General features: G+C 38.6%; 1 protein-coding gene across 2 annotated transcripts in view; it reads left to right on the top strand.

Annotated features, from left to right (window-relative positions):
• The first annotated feature begins 545 nt into the window (after positions 1-545).
• Positions 546-26,357, top strand: part of LOC149846389 (putative phytol kinase 2, chloroplastic) — a 36,614-nt gene continuing 10,802 nt past the window's right edge. Inside the window, exon 1 of one of the 2 annotated variants that reach the window (XM_089996334.1) lies at positions 546-1,099. In XM_089996334.1, the coding sequence (XP_089852460.1) occupies positions 767-1,099 (333 nt within the window). In that variant the 5' untranslated portion in view covers positions 546-766. The remainder of the gene's footprint in view (positions 1,100-26,357) is intronic. The other variant, XM_089996333.1, reaches the window with a different exon arrangement.

Genomic DNA, 26,357 nt, shown 5'->3' with positions numbered 1-26,357 from the left:
TATCTACCTTTTTTATATGTTATTTTATTATAAAGTCATCGTGGGCAACATTGGCATATGAATTATCATGGGTCCCAAGATATTCCTCTGTACACATCGAAACACGCGAATTTGTGTTCTTCGGAGAACACACAACACCCTCTCCCTTTGGGAGGAAGTGTAACAAACGCCACCCTTTTATATAAAGTAATAGATAAAATTTTAACAAATATTGGGGAAAAATACAGATTATTTTTACTACTCTTTTTAATTTTTTAAAGTGGTTTTTGTGAGGTTTTTCTCCAAAACCCAAGAAAATGGAATTTTTGAAAAATCATTGGAGAAAAAAAATTCAGATTCTTTTTTACATAAATATATTTAATTTGCTTTTTTCTTTTTTCTTTTTATTTCTTAAAGTGGGTCTTTCACTCTTTTGTGAGGATTTTTCCCAAGAACCCCGAGAAAATGATTTTTTTTTTAAAATCTCATCTTAATTTAGCATTGACTCTTGACAATCAACTGTCTTGGATTGGTAGGCATTTATGGGAAGGCAGCGGTGAAGCAAAAATCACTGTGAAATCACCTATCTCATCCCTTTAAAACAGAACCACAGAAACGGGAGATGTCTGCAGCACGATACTGCAACTACTTGAAAGCTTGAGAAGAGACGAATGACTACTTAGAACGGCCCACCCTCATTTCCAAAATGCAGAGAACTACCGACCTCTTATTTTATGATTTTCATCTGTGAATTGAATAAGCAGATGTGCCTTCATAGCCTGTTGACATGTTCACCACTGTACCCACAACTCCTTTGACCGTTTTCTTCGCCCGTCCGAAGCTTTTCCGACGAGAATTCCGACCACTTCTCGACCACCATCTTCATACCAAGGAAGAGTCTTCCTCCCTTTACAGGAGCAGATTTGTTGGTGGGGAGTCTTGGTTTCTTTTGGTCGGAGGACGAAGGGGGAGTTTGACACCCAGAGTTTCGATGCCGACTCTTGTGACTCCCGGCAACGAGCTCGCTTACGACGTCGCCGTTTCCGCTCTCACTGCCGGAGTGGCGCTCGCGCTTCTGCGTTTCTGGGATGAGGTTGCGAAGCGTAGCGTGATCGATCAGGTGATTGTCATTTTCCTTCTTTTCGTCCCTCCTTCTCCACGTTTTCTTTTTATGGCTTTCTTTTGGTTGGTTATCTTGGCAAGTGCTTAAGAAGGTGAAATATGAGTTGGGGATACGGAATTCTGCATGTGCGAGGGGTAATTTAGGAGGGGTTGTTTGTGTTTGAGAGTTGCCCACTTGTTCTACTTGGTGGTTGAGTTGATGAGTAGCGTAAACATGAAGAATTCACTTGTTTCGGAGCTTGGTGATGGCTAAAACATCTTATGTAAAGATTTTTTTTTTTGGAATTGAGAGTTTTGGCTTTGGGGGACTTGGTAATGGCCTAATGATATAGTGTAGTGAATGTAATTCATGTAACCACTTTCTCTTTCAAGTTCAAATCCGATTCACGGTATACTGATTATGGTCTTTTGTTGGGAGTAGTTTTGGGGAATCTAGCTCTTTTAGTGAAAATTATACAGCATCATGGTTCCATGTGTGCAATGGTTTAAATTTTGTTGCTGTAACAAGTCTTTGGGAAAATCTTAACACGTGCAGGAGGAGATTAGCACGAATTGGACTGATTTTAAGAAGAAAACGGATCTTTACTGTGAATGGTGCATAATATTACAAATAGGGAGCACAAAGTAGGGTTCGGAAGAGCAGTAGTAGAGAATAGAGATGTTCCTTCGTCTCTTTACCTAAAATGAATGCATTAATGGGATTGGTTGCATTGGGGCTTAGGGGGGCCTCACACATTGAAGAGTTTTCGAATGGGGCTTTGATGGCTTAGCGAGCCTAACTTTGTGGATCTAAGTCGGGTATGGTGGGAGGAGGCTCCTTGTTTCGAAAGATGGACTGCATTGAGAATTCATTCCAAACTATCATCAGTGAGAGCTAAGTTAATTGAATGGAACAAGCACCATTGTCAAGCTAAATTCAAAGATATCAACAAGTGGGAGTCTAAATTGAATATGTTGCAACACATGGAGGAAGATGGGGTCGATATGGAGAGGGTCACCACCATCAAGATGAAAAAGGAAAAATTAATATTCGATATTTGTGAATGGTGGACTCGGAAGTGCATTAGATGGAAGTAAAGGGCCAAGGCGCATTGGCTTAAGTTAGAAGAGCTCAACACCAAATTCTTTCACATGTGTGCATTGAATAAAAGGAGAATGGCCCATATTCCATCTAGGGAGATTGAAGGAGTGACTTTCACATGATTGCACATTCTTTCCTGTGGAACTAATTATTTTAAAGAACAATTCTCCTATGTTGTTGATGCTTCTTATGATATGTCGGGTATGAATTTTAAGAAATTGAATGAGGCTGCCCGTGTATGTACCATTGGGCCTTTCTCATTGGAAGAATTGAAGCATGCGATGTGGAGTTTGCCCAATGGCAAAACCCTGGGTTTAGATAGTTTCCCATCGAATTCTTTAAAGAATCATGGAAATGTGTTAAAGGGATCTCCAAATGATGGCTGAATTTCACAATTTTGCAAAGCTTCCTCAAACATTGGGTAAATCAATGCTTATTCTCATTCCAAAAGACCCTTTTGCGGAATTGATTGAATGGTTTAGACCAATCTCTTTGATGGGGACAGTCTTCAAGATTATATCCAAAGTACTCACATCAAGACTCAAGTTCGTGGTTGGGGCCCTTATTTCAGAAGTGCTTTCATTCTCTGAAGAAGGTTGCATGATTCTTATGTTGTTGCTCATGAAGCCGTGCACTCCATCAAATTGCCAGGTAAGAAATCTTTCATCTTGAAAATTGATTTAGAAAAGACTTTATTCTTTGGATTGGCGCTTTCTTATAAATTGTATAAATCATATGTGCGTGGGGGGTAAATGGCTATCATGGTTCCAAAGATTGCTTAATACCTCATCTATTGTGGTGTCCAATGGGGAAAAGGGTGACCTCTTCAAAACCTAAGAGGGAGTTGCGCCAAGGAGACCCTCTCTCTCCACTACTCTTTATTTTGGCTTTGGAAGCCCTCTCGGTTATGATTTCTTTGGCGGTGACACAAGGAAAATTCGTGGGCTGCAAGGTCTCGGACAGTGTTATTAGAATATGGATCGGATATGGATCCAATAGAGAATCCATATCCGATATAGCCTCTTATACATGTATATGTAATATGTTTCTCTTGTAAAGGGCAGTTTTGTCCATGTAATATTGTTTTGTAACCCTATTAATGTTAATGAAGGATTAGTGCAGTAGTGTGGCTGCCGATTCCCAACAAGAACCAGAGAGTTCTATCATGGTATCAGAGCAGCGGCAATTCTGGGCGTAAAAGTGTCTTCATCGGGAACGTGAAAGGGTGAGTTAAGCTGAAGCGCATCAATTTCACATCACCTTCTGCTCACGTCTGAGTTCCCTAAGCGTCATCAGTCTGCTAAACAGCTTCACGACACTTTTTGGCCATGATCTGCCTTTTGGTCACGCCTGCTCCATTGGCCACGATCTGCCTTTTGGTCACGCCTGCTCCTTCTCTTCTTCAGACGAGTTCACAAGATCTTCATAAGAGCCGTGAAAAGCCGAGTCCTTCAGCCGAGAGGGGGGTCCAACGTCTCTATGTGGGACCCCCTTTAACAATAAAAAGAAAGAAATAAAAAACAGAAAAAGGAAAAAGAATAATGAAAAAGAAAAGGAAGCATATCTAGGATATGCGTGTACATGTGAAATGACATAAATACCCCTATCGGGTATTACAATATAAATATATATATTTATATATATAGATAGACATATAGACATATATATGTCAATATATATGTGTATATGTCATAATCTAAATATATAAATATATATATATATATACAACATATTTTAACACTTGGTGGGAAGAAAAACTATCTTATGACCCTTAAAGATAAATGTGTACGTGTTCCTACGGCCATCATGGATGGTCTTAAGGTCAAACTGCCAAGGACACCCCAAAAGGATGTGACACGCACTCATAGGGGTCACATCACACCACACTTCATCGTGGTAATACTCCCCCATGGAAAACCGAACTAGACAACGTAGGGTGATAGGTACCTCGTTTCCTTTCTTGAACCATGTCATCTTATAAGGTTGGGACAATTTTTTTGTTTTTAGGTTCAAGGTAGACACGACACTTTCGGACACCATATTCTCGCACGCCCCGGTATCAATGATAACATCACACACGCGCCCCTCACAGTTGCACCGGGTTCTAAAAATATTATTCCGCAACCAGTTTGTCGGTGCTGACTCTCGGGATGTGGTCAAAACATGACGAATGGTTAACAAATTTTTGATGCTGCCATCGAACTCTACGACTTTCATCCCATCATCTCCCTCAACAGGCGACTCACCTTCGCTCTCACTATTGGACGCAGACTCAACAATTCCCTCTGCTAGATGGGTGTTCTTACTCATGGTAGGACACTTGGACGCAACATGACCAGACTCTTGGCACCTAAAACAACGAATGGTAGACTCAGTGGGATTACCTTTGGATCTGGTGTGGTATGCGGGTCCAGACTGATCGAGTTTGCTAGGGTCGACTCCTGGGGTGGACTTTGAGTCTTCTTTCCTAGGGGAGCTCGCTCCCCTGGTTGGGAAACTCGACTTCGGTTGACTGGACTGATCACTACGAGATGTCCTATGTTCCTGCCTCCTTTTCAGTTTCTCCTCCACATTCATGGCATAACTACTTGTCTGATCCAATGACTCGACTGTGATGCAATTGAAGTCGTCAGAAATAGCAGGACGTAGACCAGAAATATACCTCGTGACCTGCTGGCGGGCAGTCTTCTCGATCTGCACTCGTAGGGAAAGACTATAGAACTCAACAGTGTAATCTGCCACAGTATTGGTGCCTTGACACAGGGTCAGGTACTCCTTGTAGGCTCTCTCGGCGTGATCTGACGGCACGAACTTAGATTACATCAACCGCTGCATCTTTTCCCAAGTCTGTACGTGATCTAAACCCTACCGCTTCCTCGTTCTCTGCAGCTCAACCCACCATGTTTGTGCTAGGCCTCTCAACCGGGTAGAGACTAGGGAGACACAATGGTGCTCGGCGACATCGTGGTAGTCGAAGAAGAACTTGACGGCATATGACCAATCGAAGAACTGCTCCGCATCAAACCGACCTGCGAACTCTGGAAGCTCCAACTTCACAGGAGGAGTGGCCTTATGGCCTTAAAAGAAGAGCCACCTAGGGGCTCCCATGGAGTCGTTGGGAGCCCCCAACGGTCATAAATGTGACCGTTGGGGGCCCCATCAACTCCATGGTGGGGCCCCTTTTAGGTGGGCAAAAATATAAAAAATAAAAAGGAAAAAAAGGAAAAAAGAATTTACAAAAAATAAAGAAAAGAGACAAGTACCCCTATCGGGTACTTGTGAAATGACTAAAATACCCCTATCGGGTATTTTAGATAATACATATATATATATGTATATAAACATATACATATATATGAATTATATATATTTTAACACCCTCCCTCAAGCTTTACGGGGATATAACCGAAAGCTTGTTAAGGAGAAACAAAAAACGAGGAGCAGCAAGGGCCTTAGTGAAGAAGTCTGCCAACTGGTACTCAGATGTGACGTAAGGTAGTGCTATGGTTCCTCTCAGGTATTCATCACGTACGTAATGGCAGTCCATCTCAATATGCTTAGTACGCTCATGGAAGGTGTGATTGCTTGTAATATAAATTGCACTTTTGTTGTCACAACACATCTTTGAAGGAGTAGAGATGACAATGCCCATATCACTGAGGAGACTTCTTAGCCATACAAGTTCCATGGTTGTAGTGGCCATAGTACGATATTTCGCTTCCGTTGAGGACAATGATACTTTGTGTTGCTTCTTGCATCTCCAAGAAATCATAGTCACCTAAGAAAACACAAAATCCCGTAGTTGAGACTCGGTCATTGGGATTTCCTCCCCAATCAGCATCAGTATAAGCAATTAAATCAAGTGATGAAGAGGAGGAAAGAAAAACTCCCTTAGTTATGGTGTTTTTGATATATCTGACGATTCTTAAGATTGCACTCATGTGCACGGTTGTAGGTGCATGTTGAAACTGACTGACAGAGTGGACAACATGAGCTATGTCTGGCCGAGTAATGGATAAGTAGGTTAGAGACCCAACAAGTTGCCGGTAGGGAGTAGGATCCTCGAGAGGTGTTACATCTTCCAACCTTAACTTTGCATTGATGACTTCAGGGGTTTCTGTCTTCTTATCATCGGAGATACCAGATTTAGAACAAATGTCAGCAGCCAGTTTCATTTGAGAGAGAATGTACCCTCAAGGAGAGTACGCCACTTCAATCCCTAAAAAGTATCTTAAGAAACCAAGATCAGACATGTCAAAATGTTCTTTTAAAACTTTCTTAATATCATAAATTCCTTGCTCATCACTTCCAGTGATGATCATATCATCAACATAAAGTAGTAAAATAACTACTGAAGACCCTGCACTTTTCACAAACAAAGCAGTGTCAGTATAACATGAACGAAAATTCAAACTTGTCATTACATTACTAAATCTATCATGTCAAGCCTTTGCGGCTTGTTTTAAACCATATAATGCCTTTTTAAGTTTGAGAATTTTATTTTTACCAATATATACTCCTGGTGGGGGATCCTGTAATGAGATATTGCGGAAATATAAAGAGTGCATACAAGCACATACAACAATGAATAAAAGAGAAAATATCACAAGTCCACGAAGGGACAATACAAGCACAAACCTTTAAGAAGGCAACAATATACAAAACCTCTTATTGAAAAGAGAGAGGAGCTCTCCAAGATGAGAATACACAAGGGGATCACCCCTATTTATACAAGAGGAGGAGGAAAAAGGAGGGCCAAAGGGCCTCAAAAGGAGAGCCAAAAGGGGGCTCCCATAGAGTCGTTGGGAGCCCCCAACGGTCACATTTGTGACCGTTGGGGGCTCCAACGACTTCTATGTTGGAGCCCTTTTAGGTCCTTAAAAAATAATAAAAAAAGAAATGAAAAAATAAAAAATAAAAATTACATTTGTTCAAAAAAGAAAAAATAGTTGTTTTCTAAAACAACTATGAAATTACAAAAATACCCCTATCAGGTATTGATGTAATAAACATAATATATATATATATATATATATATATATATATATATATATATATATATATATATATATATAATAGGTACATTTTAACACCCCCCCTCAAACTTTACGGGGGAAGGACGGAAAGTTTGCCGAGAAGAAACATGAACCGAGGAGCCGGAAGAGCTTTAGTGAAGAAGTCTGCCAACTGATATTCTGAAGTGACATATGGCAGAGCAATAGTTCCTCGTAAAAATTCGTCACGAACATAGTGGCAATCCATTTTGATATGTTTTGTACGTTCATGAAAAGTATGATTGCTTGCAATATAGATGGCACTCTTATTGTCGCAACACAGCTTGGAGGCTTCAGTAATATCAACTCCCATATCTTTAAGCAAACTGCGAAGCCATACAAGTTCCATTGTTGTGGTTGTCATTGCCCGGTACTCAGCTTCAGTGGATGATAGTGAAACTTTCTGCTGCTTCTTGCATCGCCAGGCAATCAATGAGTCTCCTAAAAAGACACAAAAACCAGTAGTTGAGACTCGATCATTGGGATTACCTCCCCAATCTGCATCAGTATAAGCAAGAAGATTCAAAGGGGAAGAGGAGGATAGAAATAGCCCTTTATTGATGGTATTCCGAATGTAGCGAATGATTCGGAGAACCGCACTCATATGCACGGTTGTAGGAGCATGCTGAAATTGACTGACTGAGTGAACCGCATGAGTGATATCTGGTCTGGTGATGGTTAAATATGTAAGAGACCCAATGAGTTGTCTGTACGGTGTAGGATCTTCCAGAAGAACCCCATCCTCTAACCGCAACTTGGCATTAATAACCTCGGGAGTCTCTACCTTCTTATCATCAGAAATCCCAGACTTAGAACATATATCTGCAGCAAGCTTCATCTGTGACAAAATATATCCTCTAGGAGAATATGCAACCTCAATTCCAAGAAAATATCTGAGAAAACCTAAATCAGACATATCAAAATTATCTTTTAACATATTTTTAACATTAATAATACTACTTTGATCATTTCCAGTGATAATCATATCATCAACATAAAGCAACAAAATTACGATACTAGAACCTGCATTTTTAACAAAAAGAGCAGTGTCAGTATAACAAGAATGAAATCCTAATTTTATCATGATATCACTGAAACGATCATACCAAGCCTTAGGAGCTTGTTTAAGACCATATAATGCCTTTAAAAGCCGAAGTGTTTGACCTTGCTTAATATTTATTCCGGGTGGTGGATCCATATAAACTTCTTCACTTAAACTTCCATTTAAAAAAGCATTTTTTACGTCAAGTTGATAAATAGGTCATTTTTTGGTTGATGCGACAACTATTAAGGTTCTGACACTTGTCATACGAGCTACGGGGGCGAATGTTTCTTCGTAATCAATACCATATTCTTGGGAGTATCCCTTAGCAACCAATCTTGCTTTATATCGTTCCAAAGAGCCATCGCTTTTAGTTTTAACTTTGAAGACCCAACGACAACCAATAGGTTTTTTGTGTGAGGGTAGATCAACTACTTCCCAAGTATTGGCCTTTTTTAAAGCATTTAGTTCAACTTGCATTGCTTCAACCCAATGAGGTATAGATTTAGCTTGATTATAGTGAGTTGGTTCAAAATAAGAGTGTAGAGTTATCAAACATGCCCGATAGTTGGGAGTTAAAGAGTCATAGGAGACAAACCTATTTGGGGGTATTGATATTCTAGAAGAATGCCTAACTTGTGGTTCTTCAATGGATTCAGAAATTTGAGAGTATTTTTCGAGGGCACTAATAGGTTTTTCTTGATTTCTTCTTGAGTAAACATTTATATTGGCATTGCTATCATGAACATTTGTATTTGAATTACTATCATTTGAGAGTGTTATGTCAAGAGGGGATACCTCGTGAGTGTCATCTATGTTTTCAAGAGAATCTTCTTGTATGTCATCAATAAGATCATATAAGAATACATAATCGATTTCATTTGTCTCTTCTATTTTATCAAAACCGTTTTCTTCTTCGAGAAATGTTACATCTTTTGAAACATATAGTTTATCATTCTTAAAATCATAACATCTATACCCTTTTTTATTTTCACCATATCCAAAAAATACACATTCAATTGCTTTGGGAGATAACTTATCCCTTTTATGTAGTAGGACAAAACATTTGCAACCAAAAATACGAAGTCGATTAAAATCGGGTGAAAACTTAAAGAGTTTCTCATAGGGAGAAGCATTTTTTAACTTAGAAGAGGGCATTCTATTGATTAGATAGGTTGAGGTAAGAACGGCTTCCGCCCAAAATTTTTTTGGAATATTTCTAGACACAAGCAATGTTCTAGCGGTTTCTATAATGTGCCTATGTTTCCTTTCCGCTAGGCCATTTTGTTGAGGAGTCCTAGGACATGACTTTTGATGACAAATGCCATTTTGGTTTAAATAGTTTTGGAATTCGTGAGATAAGTATTCACCACCGGAATCGGATCTTAAAATAGATATGTTACTTTGAAATTGATTTTGAACCTTTTTATGAAAATCTTTAAAGAAAGTAAATACTTCCGACTTATGACTAAGGAAATAAATCCAAACATACCGAGTAAAGTCATCAATAAACGTAACATAATATGAATAACCCCCTTTAGACATAACCGGAGAAGGACCCCACACATCCGAATGCACCAATTCAAAAGGCCTTGATGAGAAAAAAGATCTAGTTGGAAAAGGAATAGACTTCATTTTTCCAAAAATGCAATCTTTGCAATTAATTTCTTTTTCCTTACAAAATTTGTTTCCAAAAGGAAAGAGATACATTTTGGAATAACTTGGATGACCAAGTCTTTTATGCCAAGTTTCCATATTTTTTTCTTGGACATAAGAACAAAAAAAGTTTGTAGGGAGATCAAGATGGTCCATATAATAGAGGTCTCCCTTTCTATGGCCTTGCCCAATCCGCTTCCCGGACCGGAGATCCTGCACAAAGCAACCATTAGATGAGAAAGATATTTCACATCCATGGTCGGCAATTTGAGAAACCGAAAAAAGGTTTAAATTTAATTTGGGAACAACTCTTACTTTTGGAACACAAAAATTTTGAGAATCTTTAAAAGAGCCAATACTTGAAATTTTCAAAAAGGTACCATCGGCCGTTGAGACACAAGAGTCCTTTGAATTGATGCAAACATCACTAAGTGCATTCTCATGAGGGGTCATATGAAAAGAAGCTCCGGAATCAAGGATCCAAGAATACGTACCGGGTGATGATGTTGAAGCAATGGCCGCACCCGATGTGGAGGAAGAAACTTTAAGCATTTGTTGGAGAGCCATAGATATTTGTCCAAGAGTTTCTTTAATGTCATTGTTTTTGCCTTCATCTTCTTTGGAGGTGGTTTCTTCAAGAGAGGCTACTTTAGGCTTGAAGGCTCCCATAAGCTTTGGACAAACGGGTCTAATGTGACCCGGCTCATTGCAATAATGACAAACAATCATTTTTCTTCCTCTATTGTAGTTCCCTTGTTTCCCAAAATGAGGAGGCTTATAGGTTCTAACATTGTTACCCGGTTTGGATACGGCAAGGACTTCATCAACATGCTTACTCATGCCAAGCCTTGTCTCCTCTTGAGTGATTTCGGCAATAGCATCCTCAATAGGAGGAAAAATAGATCTATGGAGAAGTGAGGATCTCACTTGCTCAAATTCGGGGCGTAGCCCAAAAAGAAATTGAAACAATCGCTCTTGTTCCATTTGTTTTTGTCTTAAATCAACATCTTCCATAGAAACCCACTTTGGCTCTAAAAGAGCCAATTCATCCCATAGTGGGTTAAGGGCACTATAGTAGTCTTGAATGCTAGAATCACCTTGCTTGGTGGTTCTAACTTTTTCTTGCAAGAAGTATGCTCTTGCAAGATCCTTTTGGGTATACATACCCCTCATAAAGGACCAAGCCTCATTGGCTCGACGAAATTTAGCTATATTAGCACATACCTTAAGCTCCACATTGTTCATAAACCACGCAAGGATTTTTGCGTGATTGCTTTCCCAATCTTCTACTTCCTTTTGATGATTTTCAATGGCCTTGAGACGAGCATCTCCCTCAAGAGCTTTTTCTTGATCTTCTTCCATTTTTGTGAGCATAAGCTTAGGTTCTGGAACGGTCCCCATGACATAACCCCAAAGCTTCTTCCCTTTGAGATTATTCTCCATTGCCGATGCCCACATCATATAGTTCTTTCCATTGAGTTTGAAAGAAAGATCAATCTTTGTCTCCATGATGTTGCCAAGAAGTGAGAAGATGTCCACCAAAATAAGAGATACACGAACCACACCTTTCCTTCAAGAATCGAGTGGCTCTGATACCATGTAATGAGATATTGCGGAAATATAAAGAGTGCATACAAGCACATACAACAATGAATAAAAGAGAAAATATCACAAGTCCACGAAGGGACAATACAAGCACAAGCCTTTAAGAAGGCAACAATATACAAAACCTCTTATTGAAAAGAGAGAGGAGCTCTCCAAGATGAGAATACACAAGGGGATCACCCCTATTTATACAAGAGAAGGAGGAGGAAAAAGGAGGGTCAAAGGGCCTCAAAAGGAGAGCCAAAAGGGGGCTCCCATAGAGTCGTTGGGAGCCCCCAGCGGTCACATTTGTGACCGTTGGGGGCTCCAACGACTTCTATGTTGGAGCCCTTTTAGGTCCTCAAAAAATAATAAAAAAAGAAATGAAAAAATAAAAAATAAAAATTACATTTGTTCAAAAAAGAAAAAATAGTTGTTTTCTAAAACAACTGTGAAATTACAAAAATACCCCTATCGGGTATTGATGTAATAAACAGAATATATATATATATATATATATATATATAATAGGTACATTTTAACAGATCCATGTAAACTTCTTCATTTAATTCGCCATTTAGAAATGCATTCTTAACATCTAGTTGATAGATAGGCCATTTTTTCACTGACGCAATGGCAATAAGAGTTCTAACACTAGTCATTTTAGCAACAGGTGCGAAGGTTTCTTCATAATCTATACCATATTCTTGAGCATATCCTTTAGCTACTAACCGTGCTTTATAATGTTCTAATGAACCATCACTCTTAGTTTTAATTTTGAAGACCCATCTACATCCAATTGATTTCTTTCCAGTGGGTAACGAAGTTATTTCCCAAGTTTTTGCCTTTTCAAGGGCATTAAGCTCTAAGTTCATGGCTTCAACCCATTGGGGAATGTTTTTTGCCTCATTATAGTGTGAAGGTTCATGAAATGAGTGCAACGCAATTAGACACACTCTATATCTTGGAGTTAGGGACTCATAGGAAACAAACCTATTAGGAGGATTGGAGATCCAACCGGATCTCCTTAAAGAGGTTTCTTCTATGTTGGATCCTTGAGAGTATTTTTCTAAGGCGCTCATTTGAGTTTGTTGACCACGCCTAACATAGGTTTGGATTGGTCTATCACTTTCATCTATAACATTGTCAAGAGGAATATCCTCTAAGTCATTCAAAGACTCATTAGAGATTTCCTCTTCTCGAGCAGTCTCATCTTCTTGAGATAGAAGATCAAATAAAAAAGCATATTCACTTTCGTCAATATATTTAGTTTTCACAAAACCATTTTCATTTTCCAAAAAGATTACATCTTTGGATACATAGAGTTTGTTATTTTTCAAGTCAAAACATCTAAAACCCTTTTGATTTTCTCCATATCCCAAGAAAACACATTCAATAGCTTTAGGAGATAATTTGTCCTGTTTATGTGTAAGGACAAAACATTTACATCCAAAAATTCTTAATCTATTGAAATCGGGTGTTCTTTCAAATAGTTTTTCATATGGAGATGTATTTTGTAAGGATGAAGATATCATTCTATTTATTAAGTAAGTTAAGGTTAAGGGCGCTTCGGCCCAAAAACTCTTTGGACTTTCTTTGGAAATAAGGAGTGTCCTAGTGGTTTCCATGATTCGGCCAAGCCGTTTTGTTGGGGAGTCCTAGGACACGATCTTTGATGACAAATTCCATTTACTTCTAAATAATTTTGAAATTCATTTGATAAATATTCTCCACCCGAATCAGATCTAAGAGTAGAGATATTACTTGAAAATTGATTTTAAACTATCATATGAATTTTTTTAAAGAAGTCAAAGACTTCGGATTTTAAATTGAGAAAGTAGATCCATACATACCTAGTGTAGTCATCAATGAAAGTAACGTAATAGGAGTACCCTCCTTTAGACATGACCGGGGAAGGACCCCAAACGTCCGAATGGACTAACTCAAAAGGTCTTTTGGACACAAAAGTTCGGTTTGGAAAAGGAGTGGATTTCATTTTGCCAAAAATACAATTCTTGCAAACAAAATGTTTCTCATTACAAAATTTCTTTCCAAATGGAAAGGAGTACATTTTTGAGAAACTTGGATGTCCAAGTCTTTGATGCCAAATTTCAATATTTTTATCTTGGACATGGTTACAAAAAGAGTTAGTGGGGAGTTTCAAGTTGCTCATGTAATAGAGATCTCCCCTCCTATGGCCTTGCCCAATCTGCTTCCCGGACCAGAGATCCTGTATAGAGCAATCCTTAGTTGAGAAGGAGATTTCACATCCATGATCACATATTTGAGCAGCAGAGAGGAGATTTAAATTAAGTTGAGGTACAACTCTCACGTTTGGCACAAAGAAATCTTTTGAAAAGTTTAAAGTTCCAAAACTTTTTACTTGTAAAGATGTACCATCGGCAGTTGAAACATAGGAGTTTTTATAATTATTACACAAATCGGAAAGCTCATTTTCAAGTGGGGTCATATGAAAGGAAGCTCCAGAGTCAAGGATCCAAGAAGACATACCTGGAGGAGAGGAAGAAGCTATGGCGGCACCCGAGGTTGATGGTGTCTTGAGTAGAGTTTGTAGTGCTTCCGATAGTTGAGCAAGAGAAAAAGATTCCTTCTCTTTGATGGTTTCTTCTTTCTTTTGAGTAGCTTCTTCAACGGAAGCAACCTTATTTTTATGCCCTTCATTCAACTTAGGGCAATTAGGTCTTATATGACCCGGCTCTTGACAATGATGGCAAATGGCTTTTATATAGTTGCCATTATAATTATTTTGCCTTCCAAAATGTGGAGGTTTGTAAGCTTTCATATGGTTGCCGGGTTTTGATACGGCCAAGACATCATCTCCTCCTTTAATCATGCCAAGACGAGTTTCTTCTTGGCATATTTCGGCTATGGCATCTTCCAAGGGAAGAGGCTTAGATCTATGTAGGAGGGAAGATCTAACTTGTTCATATTCGGGCCTAAGCCCATGTAAAAATTGGAAAAAGTGCTCTTTTTCCATTTGTTCTCTCCTTAATTCCACATCCACACTAGAAACCCATTTTGGTTCTAGTAAAGATAGTTCATCCCATAGGGGACCAAGAGTGCTAAAGTAATCCCTTACACTCATTTCTCCTTGCTTGATAGTCCGGATTTTTTCTTGAAGAAAGAATTGACGAGCAAGGTCTTTTTGAGTAAACATACCTTTCATAAAGAACCATGCTTCATTAGCCATCCGAAACTTGGCAATGTTGGCGCAAATCTTGAGCTCCACATTGTTCATGAACCAAGCAAGAATCTTGGCATGCTTACTTTCCCAATCTTCCACTTTAGATTGGTGATTTTCAATGGCCTTCATGCGGACATTTCCTTCAAAAGCTTTTTCTTGATCACCATCCATCTTAGTTAGTTGGAGTTGTGGTTCCGGAATGGTGCCCATAACGTATCCCCAAAGTTTTTTACCTTTGAGGTTGTTCTCCATGGCGGCGGCCCACATCATGTAGTTGGAGCCATTGAGCTTGAAGGAGAGATCAATCTTTTGTTCTCCTTCCATTTTAATCACTCACAAGAGGATAAATGAAGAGAGATACAACAAGAAAAAAATATAGCTACACAACTAGATATATTAAGAAGAATAGCATACACAAGGCTCTGATACCATGTAATAAAATATGCGGAAAAGCAAAGAGTGCATTAAGCACTTACAACATCCACTAATGAACAAACAAAAGGGCTAACACCCAAACCCACAAGAGACAACACAACATAAAAATATAAATGTCTCTTATTGAAAAGGCAGAGAGAGCTCTCGACAGTGAAAAATACAAGAGGGGTTCACCCCTATTTATACACAAAAAGGAGAGGAGGAGTGACCTTATAGCCTTAAAAGAAGAGCTACCTAGGGGCTCCCATGGAGTCGTTGGGAGCCCCCAACGGTCACAAATGTGACCGTTGGGGGCCCCATCGACTCCATGGTGGGGCCCCTTTTAGGTGGGCAAAAATATAAAAAATAAAAAGGAAAAAAAGGAAAAAAGAATTTACAAAAAATAAAGAAAAGAAACAAGTACCCCTATCGGGTACTTGTGAAATGACTAAAATACCCCTATCGGGTATTTTAGATAATACATATATATATATATGTATATAAACATATACATATATATGAATTACATATATTTTAACAGACCCTTCCCGGGTCGAGCCGACAAGGCCGGGTCCTGCAGTACCGACCCGGCCTGTGGCGGGTCCCCCGCGATGCGGGGCCATGAGCTCACCTGGTCGGCAGGACCCAACGTGACACTGGGGCCCTGCTGGCCAGGTCTGACTGGCGACGGGGTTCCAGTGACCTGAGTCCACGAACCCTGGCCTGCAACTGGACCCAGCATGACGTTGGGGCCCAGCAGGCCCGGGTCGACCCGCGACGTTGGGGCAGATGGGTGTCGGCTGCCCAGATTCATCGGAGGTGGATCGGCTGTGCGAACCACAACCGGTTCAAGGTGTTGAGGAGGTACCGAGGTCGCGGTGATGACACAGTCAGGCTGACGGATCTGCTGGTCTGGGTTGACTGTCACAGTTTCAATGAGGACGACAGCTTCGTCGACCGGTCCTGAACCCCTTTGACGTGGGGTTTCCGTGTGGGGCTCCATCTGCGACTCGATGACCGCGATCCGAGTTTCAACCCCATCGAGTCGTTTTGACATGCTCGCCACGTCTCGGCTGACACGGAGCAGATTTTCGTCCATTCGGGTCATCATCTCCATCATACGCGACATTTGATCGTCGTTGTCGGTGTCTTCCTGCTCCTTTTCCTTCGCCGGATCGTTCCTCATGTTTGGTGGCATGCTGCCGGCAACGAAGGATGCCCGGTGCTTTGATACCATTTGATGCAGGGGACGTCAACTGTTGCAGCTCTTGGGTATTGAATGGAAGAACTCGGCTCCCACGTCGTGCAAGGCACAGAGATAGCAAACGACAACCACAGAAACTCGGCTTGATCGTTCCTTGATGTCGACTGACAGAACACGATTCTAGTATTCGTGCAATATGCAGAAAGAGAAAGGTAAAGGCCCACCGAAAACGACCTCACGTCGTTTAACACACAGAAACGACCACTTGAATGCCACCAACCAAAAAGTTGAAACTTTATTTCAATGAAAACCTTGATTGAAACAAATGACTGAATTTAAACAATGATAATATCACCAACGACAATGCAAAACAGTCTAATGTAATTAAACTACTGACAGGAAGAAAACAAAGAAGGAAAAAAGTTGTTGAAAGGGGAAAACTGTCAAAAGAAAGGCTGCAAACAAAAAATAAAGAATAAAAGAACTACAGGAAAGGAAAAGACCGCTGCTGCGGTTTCTTAAATTTCTCTGTCCTCCGCATGAAACCCTAGAGGGGTTTTTAAAGGCTTTTGGCTGGATCCAAGTATCGGGTCTGGCCCCGGACCCGATGTCGCTCCGGTGTGCTGCTGGATCTGGAGTTGTCTGTCCCGTACTCTCTGGGCTCATGATCTGGAATTGGCACGCAACGGGACCTCTTCCCTATGTCTTGGAACCAATATCTGGATTGGATCTGATTCCCAGAGTGTAGATCTGGTCTCCGGCTTGGGTCACACTGTATGGATCCGGGTCCATTCCTGCTCTGCATCACTAGGGATCTTCGCCTTAGACAAGAACAACTCAAAAAGGAACAAATTCTTTATGTTCCTTAGGTCTAAGGTCCAAATTTAAAGGGGTGAGAATGATTATACTCCATAAATCCAAAATTTCTTCTCTCCGTGAGACTCTTATCGAGGTAAGTATGAAGGAAGGAAGATTGAAGGAGGATAAGGAAGACAAAGTTAGTGACACCAATCTTATCGCCTCCAAACCCGATGCCACCTCCAAGACATATAGACCTCGACATTTTGGAAAACAAAACAATGCAGGATTTAGGGAAATTATTTGTCACTTTTGCAATGAGCCGGGACATATAAAGTTGGCTTACCCAAAGTTGAAAAAGGTGGCTTCGGTTGGAGACCCTTCCAAACAAGCAATTGTTAAAACACGTGAGAGAGAGAGAGAGAAAGAGAGAGAGAGAACTCTTCTTGAGAAATCGGCAGCCCAAAACTGTCTTGGTTGCTGCACTAGTGCTTCATTAGTATAGCGTTACAATTATCTTTTACAAGGACAAAAGTGCCCCTTATAAGTAACACATGTTACATTATAATACAACTAAAGCAAAACTCATGAATGGATATGGATCCGATATCGGATTCATATCCAATCCATATTCCACATTCTAATACCCTCCCTCAAGTTGTGCATGGGGTTGAACCATGTGCAACTTGTTCTTCAGATACCAGAAACGGTGACTTGTAAGACCTTTGGTAAACATATCAGCAACTTGGTCTTCTGAAGGCACATAAATTGGTTCAATCTCTTTGTCAGCTATCTTTTGTCTGATGAAATGTTGATCGATTTCAATATGTTTAGTCTGACTGTGATGAACGAGATTGAATGCAATTTGTATATCACTTCTATTATCACACATAAGTGTCGAATTTGAGATATCCTCTCCCATCTCTGTAAGAAGATGCCTAATCCAGGTCACTTCTGCTGTGGTAGCTGCCATAGATCTATACTCTGCCTCTGTGCTAGATATTGCCACAACCTTCTGTTTTCTGCTACTCCATGAGACAAGATTTCTCCCAATGACAACACAGTATCCTGAAACAGACATTCTCTCATCTGGATCCCCTGCCCAATCTGCATCTGTATAGGCCAGTATGTCATGTTTTGGTGATTTTCATGAAGGTTGAGTATATGTGAGTCCATCACCCACCGTTCCTTTTAGATAGCGAAGGATGCGTTTGACAGCATCCATGTGACCAGTCTTTGGTTCATGCATGAATTGAGATACTTGATTGACAGAATACACAATGTCTGGTCTAGTGAAGGTAAGGTATTGTAGCATACCTTCTAAACTCCGATACTTGACTGCATCAGGATATAACTCACCATCACAAATACTGAGCCTTTGGTTAACAACACTGGGTGTGGGTAGAGGTTTACAATCTGTCATTTCTGCTTTAGCCAGAAGATCAAGAGTGTATTTTGTTAGAAAATGACATATATATGTATATACTGAATATATATATATATATTTATATATATATATATACATACTTTTCGTAATACAAGAGTATGTATATGTATATATATATATATATGTATATAACTATATATTTAAAGTATATACTTATATTCTTGTAATACTTTTTTTTTTATTTATTTTTGTAATTTTATTTCTTTCTTATTTTTTGTCTTTTTGTCAAACAGTCATAATTGACTAGAGCTGTTGGACTGTCAAAACAGCCAACAACCTTTTTGTCAGGTTCTGTCAAACAGTCAAAATGTTGACTGTTTGAATAGAGATGTTGGGCTACTCCCAACGGCTCTAATTAGAGCTGTTGGGAGTAGCCCAACAGCTATCCCAACAGCTATTTTAATAGCTCCTCTCATGTAACCTCTCTATAAATAAGGGCATGCTGCCCATTGTAATTTATATACAAAGGTAGAGGGTTTTACCTCTTACATATTCAGATTCAAGTGCATTTATGCACTATTCTTATGTTTGTGCTGTGGAGCATTTTGTATGCTATTTTGGTTTACCATATTGGGTGAATGTATGTTTTGTCAAGTTGTTTGTAGACTTGATTGTGTGAAAGACTCTTTACATGGTATCAAAGCTTGGTGTATGATCAACCGTGCATTGGTGAGCTGCCTCGTAAAGCATGCCTTCTTTCTTTCGTGATTGTTGAATCCAAAGAAAAAAGGAACCACCGGGGATTTGTAAGAGGTACTATTCTTGAACCCACTCCCAAAATTACATTAGGTGAAAATGACGTTGAGACTAGTCTTGAAGAAAAAAAAAAGCCATGAAAGAATACTACAAAAAATTAGATGAATGAGAAATGAAAAATGCCAAAATTCTTTCATGGATGCTTAGTGGAGTTGAGACAAAAATTGCCTCAGACCTTTTGTGTTACAAAAAGGCAAATGAAGCATGAGAATATCTTAGAGGTATGTTTACCGAAAAAGATATGGCTCACAAGTATTATCTCCAAGAAAAAGTTAGAAACATTAAACAAGGAGATAAGAATATAAGAGATTATTTTATGGAGTTATCTTCCATTTGGACCCAACTTGCCCAATTTGAACCCAAATGGGAAGGAAAGTGTATAGAAATGCGGAGAGTTCAAGTTGAAGAAGAGAGACTTTTCGCTTTTCTCTATGGTTTGAGACCCGAGTTTGAACAAACAAGGGCCTCCTTGCTATCATCTTCATCACCTCCTCCTATTCATGAGATTCTCACTAAACTTAGTGGAGAAGAGACTAGGCTAAACATGAGTAAAAATGTTAGTGTGCTTGCTACTTCTAGCAATGGTCAAGAAGAGTATTGCGCACTTGCTGCATCAAAACCAGGACACTATATCAAGCCATATAAACCTCCTTATTTTAATAAGAATCGAGGAGAATAAAAAATCATTTGCCATAATTGTAATGAGCCCGATCATATTAGGCGTCAATGTCCTAGATACAAATATAGGCCTCAAGAAAAGCGTGTTGCGGCTGCACCATCAAAACAAGATGAAGATACTTTGAATCTCAAAGACCTCACCAAATCATTATCTCAACTGACGGAGGCATTACAACCACTGCTTAAAGGATCTACCTCAGGAGCGGCCATTGCAACCTCTTCTACTCCTGGTATGTGCTCTTGGCTTCTTGATTCAGGAGCTTCTTTTCATATGACCCCACATAGATCTATACTATCCGAATGTCAACCTAATTCAAATGCATCATTTGTTTCCACTGCCGATGGTACTGCCTTGGAAATAGAGGGTGTTGGGATTTTTAAAAATGATTTGTCAAAACATAACAACTTTTATATTCCGAAAATAAGACTTATACCAAAACTTCATCTTAATCTACTTTCTGTTTCTCAAATCTCGGATCATGGATGTGATGTCGTTTTCTCATCAAGTAAATGTTGGGTGCAGGATCGCCAGTCCGGGAAATTAATTGGGGAAGGTTCTAGGCAAGGAGATCTCTATTATATGGATTTCCTTTGTATTCCAAAGGAATCATTTTGCAACACTGCCCAAACAAAAGACATACGGACTTGGCATCATAGACTTGGGCATCCAAATATAAGAAAATTAAATTTTGTACCTATTACCAAGAATCTTTGTAAAGATAATTTTAAATGCAAAGAATGTTTACTTGGTAAAATGACAGTCTTGCCTTATGGTCAAAGAACTTTTTACTCCTCAATGCCTTTTGAATTAGTTCATTCGGATGTATGGGGTCCTGCTCCTGTAGCCTCTAAAGGCGGATTCTCCTACTATGTTGTGTTTATTGATGACTTCACTAGATATTGTTGGATTTACTTTCTTAAGTATAAATCAGATGTATTTGCAACCTTCAAAACATTCCATAACATGATTAAAAATCAATTTGAAAGTAAACTCAAAATTCTCAGAACTGACTCTGGAGGAGAATACTTGTCAAATGAGTTTAAACAATTTTTAGAAAATGAAGGAATTTTACATCAAAGAACATGTCCTAGAACCCCACCACAAAATGGAGTTTCAGAAAAGAAACACAGACATATTATGGAAACTACAAGAACTCTTCTTATTGCTAAAAATGTTCCAAAAAATCTTTGGGCTGAAGTTGCATTAACCTCAGTATATCTTATAAATAGGATGCCTTCCAAAACTTTATCTAATGAAATTCCTTCTGAAAAATTATTCAAATATCAACCTGACTATCAAAGACTGAGAATCTTTGGTTGCAAATGTTATGTTTTGAATGATAAAGGAGATAAACTATCTTCTAAAGCTATTTCCTGTGCGTTCATTGGTTATTCAGAAACACAAAAAGGATTTAAATGTTATGATACCAAAAATGATAAACTTCTCATTTCAAGGAATGTTAATTTTGTTGAAAATGAAAGTGGATTTGAAGAAAACATGCCGGAAGACATAAACTCTGATTATTCTTTCTTGTTCAAACTATTGTCTAATGATGAAAATATTTATGTAGAACCTCTTATTGAAAATAAAACAATAGTTGAATCAATAGTATACACTAGAAGAAATCGAAATGCATTCAATGAAGGTGTAAATCAAAGTAATCATGAAGCATCAGAAATTCCTTCAGAACAAACCACTATTCGTAGATCAGAACGAACCTCAAGAATCCCAAATAAATTTGTGTCTTATGATTCATTCTCTCCTAAACATAGAGCATGTCTTATAGCTATCCACTCATATTTTGAACCCTCATGTTACAATGAAGCAAAAAATTTACCTGAATGGATAAAAGCTATGCACATAGAATTAGAAGCTCTTAAAGATGCTAATACTTGGGAAATTCTGGATTTACCTATAGGAAAAAAGACAATAGGTTGTAGATGGGTTTTTAAAGTAAAAACCAAAAGTGATGGATCCTTGGAAAGGCATAAAGCCAGATTAGTTCCCAAAGGATATTCTCAAGAATACGGAGTAGATTACGAAGAAACTTTTGCTCCTGTTGCCAGGATGACCACTGTTCGAATGCTTGTAGCTATTTCAGCTATTAAAAATTGGAATATATTTCAAATGGATGTTAAAAATGCATTTTTAAATGAGAATCTCAATGAGGAAGTATATATGGATATTCCACCTGGATTAATAATTCCTTCAGGTAAAGTGCTTAAATTAAAAAAGGCATTATATGGCCTCAAACAAGCACCTAAAGCTTGGTTTGATACTTTTAACAATGTTATTACAAGGTATGGTTTTAAACCATGCTATACTGATACAGCTTTGTTTATCAAGAACTCTTCTGCTTGTATTATAATTTTACTTTTATATGTTGATGATATGTTAATTACAGGTAGTGACAAGGAGGGAATCAAGAAAGTAAAACAATTTTTGAAAAATTCTTTTGAAATGACAGATCTTGGGTTTCTAACATACTTTCTTGGTATAGAAGTTTCATACTCTAACCGAGGATACATATTGTCACAAACAAAGTTTGCTTCAGATATTATTGACAGGTCAAGACTTTCAGATGATAAAGTTGTTGATACTCCAGAGATTGTTGGAATGAAAATGCGAGCTGATGATGGAGTTCCTTTGGACAATCCAACTCCCTTCAGACAGCTAGTGGGATCTCTTATGTATTTAAGTATTACAAGACCAGACATAGCCCATGTTGTACATATAGCCAGTCAATTTCAACATGCTCCAACATCAGCTCATATGAGTGCAGTCATGAGAATTATTAAATACATCAGAGGCACTATAAATAAGGGAGTCTTTCTGTCTTCTTCTTCCTCCTTAGATCTTATTGCATATTCTGATGCTGATTGGGGAGGAGATCCAAATAACAGGCGCTCAACAACTGGTTTTTGTATATTTCTAGGTGAATCTTTGATTTCATGGAGGTGCAAGAAACAACAAAAGGTGTCATTATCATCTACAGAAGCTGAATATAGAGCAATGACAACTACTACTATGGAAGTCGTGTGGCTCAAACAACTGATTTCAGATATGGGGATTCACCTTCAGAATCCTACAAGATTGTGCTGTGACAATAAGAGTTCGATATACATTGCTCGAAATCATACATTTCATGAAAGAACTAAGCATATAGAGATGGATTGCCATTTTGTTCGTGAAGAATATTTGAAGAAGACTATTGATCTTCCCTATGTGACATCAGAATATCAACTTGCTGACTTCTTCACCAAGGCACTATGCTCACCAAGATTCAACTTTTTACTTGACAAACTTTCGGTGATTTCACTATAAGTTTGAGGGAGACTGTTAGAAAATGACATATATATGTATATACTTGAATATATATATATATATATTTATATATATATATACATACTTTTCGTAATACAAGAGTATGTATATGTATATATATATGTATATAACTATATATTTAAAGTATATACTTATATTCTTGTAATACTTTTTTATTTATTTATTTTTGTAATTTTATTTCTTTCTTATTTTTTGTCAAACAGTCATAATTGACTAGAGCTGTTGGACTGTCAAAACAGCCAACAGCCTTTTTGTCAGGTTCTGTCAAACAGTCAAAATGTTGACTGTTTGAATAGAGTTGTTGGGCTACTCCCAACGGCTCTAATTAGAGTTGTTGGGAGTAGCCCAACAGCTATCCCAACAGCTATTTTAATAGCTCCTCTCATGTAACCTCTCTATAAATAAGGGCATGCTGCCCATTGTAATTTATATACAAAGGTAGAGGGTTTTACCTCTTACATATTCAGATTCAAGTGCATTTATGCACTATTCTTATGTTTGTGCTGTGGAGCATTTTGTATGCTATTTTGGTTTACCATATTGGGTGAATGTATGTTTTGTCAAGTTGTTTGTAGACTTGATTGTGTGAAAGACTCTTTACATATTTATGTTGAGTTAATGACATTTTATCACCTTGTCTGTCTACCTCTACTCCAAGAAAATATCTCAGCTCCCCAAGGTCTTTCATTTTGAACCGCATACTCAATAGAACTTTAATTCGCTGAATGTGGTCTGGAGCATTACCAGTGATAACAATATCATCAACATATATGAGTAAGAAAACCATAGTGGTACCGTTCCTATATATGAACAAAGAATGGTCAAGTTGGGAACGAAAGAAACCATGTTTATGGATTTCTAAGGAAAAACTTTCAAACCATGACCTAGAAGCTTGCTTCAATCCATACAAAGCTCTGGTTAACTTGCATACATATTCTTTTGGGCTTTCATCTACATAACCTTGAGGTTGCTCCATATAGACCTCTTCCTTTAAGTCCCCATGAAGGAATGCATTCTTAACATCAAGCTGACTGAGGATCCACCCATGTTCAATTGTCAGGCCAAGTATAATGCGAATAGTTCCCATTTTCACCACTGGGCTGAATGTCTCATCATAATCCTGACCATATTCTTGAGTGAAACCCTTGGCCACAAGACGCGCCTTGTACCGTTCAATGCTACCATCCGGTTTATATTTAATTTTATAAACCCATTTGGAACCAACAACATTTTTGTCTGGAGGACGGCCAACTATCTCCCATGTTCGACATTCATGAAGTGCCTCAATCTCCTCATTCATCGCTTCAATCCATTTGTGGGATTGGATAGCTTGATGAAAACCAAGTGGTTCATCGTGTTTTTCAATCTGGGATAGAAAAATCTGAAAGTCCATAGAAAAGTTGTCATAACTAACCCACTTTTCAATAGGATGCCTTATCCTGCCTGATCTTCTTGGTGCTTCTCTGTCATTAGACAGTGCAATGTGCTCTTCAGCAGGTACATTCGTTTGCTCTCTAGATCTTCTGGTATACACATTTCCTTTGTATCTTAGACACTCTGCTTGTGATGCATCATCTGAAACTGTCTCACCATGTATGCTTTCAGGAGACAGAATAGTATGCTCGGCAGCATGTGAAATAAGTTCAGCACTAAGCCATGGATCATACCAATTAGCAACTGCACCAGTAGGTTCACGATTGGCCTCTGTTTCTTTTCCCAGAAAATTATTTTCATCAAAAACAACATTTCTGGAAATTCTAATCTTCTTATTGGCAGGATCATAGCATCTGTAACCCTTGTGTTCATCTGCATAACCTACAAATTGGCATATAGAGGCTTTGTCTTGGAATTTAGTCCTCATGGATTTGTCAATATGAACATAACATATGCATCTCAAAACTCGTAACTCATTATAATCGGGATGTGCACCAAAGAGAACATAATAGGGAGATTGATTTTCAAGAATAGGCATAGGAAGGCGGTTTATCACATGAGTGGCAGTGTGAAAGGCTTCAGACCAAAGACTAATGGGTAAGTTACTCCCATGCATCATACTCATTGCACTTTCCATAATATGTCTGTGTTTACGTTCAACAATTCCATTTTGTTGTGGAGTGTACGGGCAAGAAACTCTACGATGCATCCCATTATCTTGGAGAAAATCTAAAAATTCTTTGGAGGAATACTCACCACCTCTATCACATTGGAGAATTTGGATATTTTGAGAGAATTGATTTTTAACATAGGCATGAAAGTGACGGAAAATGGAAAAGACCTCTGATTTGTGTTTCATAAAGAATATCCAGGTAAAATGAGAGAAACTGTCAATAAATGATACATAATATTTACTTCCAGAAGATGAAGGATTAGGAGCTGGGCCCCAAACATCTGAACATATTATCTCAAAGGGTATAGAAGCTCTTTTATTTATTTGATGAAAAGGAAGTACATGACTTTTGCAGACCTGCCAACTGGGACATATTTTATTCCTCAATAAAGGTGAAACAGACTCCGAAAGAAGACCATTGGACACTAACTTTTCAATAAAGACTTGACTACAATGGCCAAGACGAGAATGCCAGAGATCTGACTTATTACATTTGGATGTACTTAGGACACTTTTGGAGACGAGATCAGACTGGGGCTTCAGGACACTGGAGGCTGGATCTTCATTAAAGACATACATGTCTCCACGTCGCTCTCCTTTAGCGAACATCTCCTTCGTTTGAAGATCCTTGACAAAGACAGAAGTAGGAGTAAATTTCACAGAAGAATTGGTAGAATCAACAAGCTTGGAAACAGATACAATATTTTTCTTTATATTTGGTGCATGAACAACATCAGATAAAGGAATAGATGACTTAGACAAAGGAATGACGACATTGCCTATGTTTGAAATAGGGTGGTGAGTCCCATCTCTGGTTACAATATTAGATTTTCCAAAATAGGGAGTCAGAGTAGAGAACTTACCTGCATTACCAGTGACATGGG

Source organism: Nuphar pumila, chromosome 2, assembly GCF_984573655.1.
Source record: "Nuphar pumila chromosome 2, dmNupPumi1.hap1.1, whole genome shotgun sequence".
Lineage (NCBI taxonomy): Eukaryota > Viridiplantae > Streptophyta > Magnoliopsida > Nymphaeales > Nymphaeaceae > Nuphar > Nuphar pumila.
The sequence above is the reverse complement of the archived record's forward strand: the minus strand, read 5'-3'. Positions and strand labels throughout refer to the sequence as shown.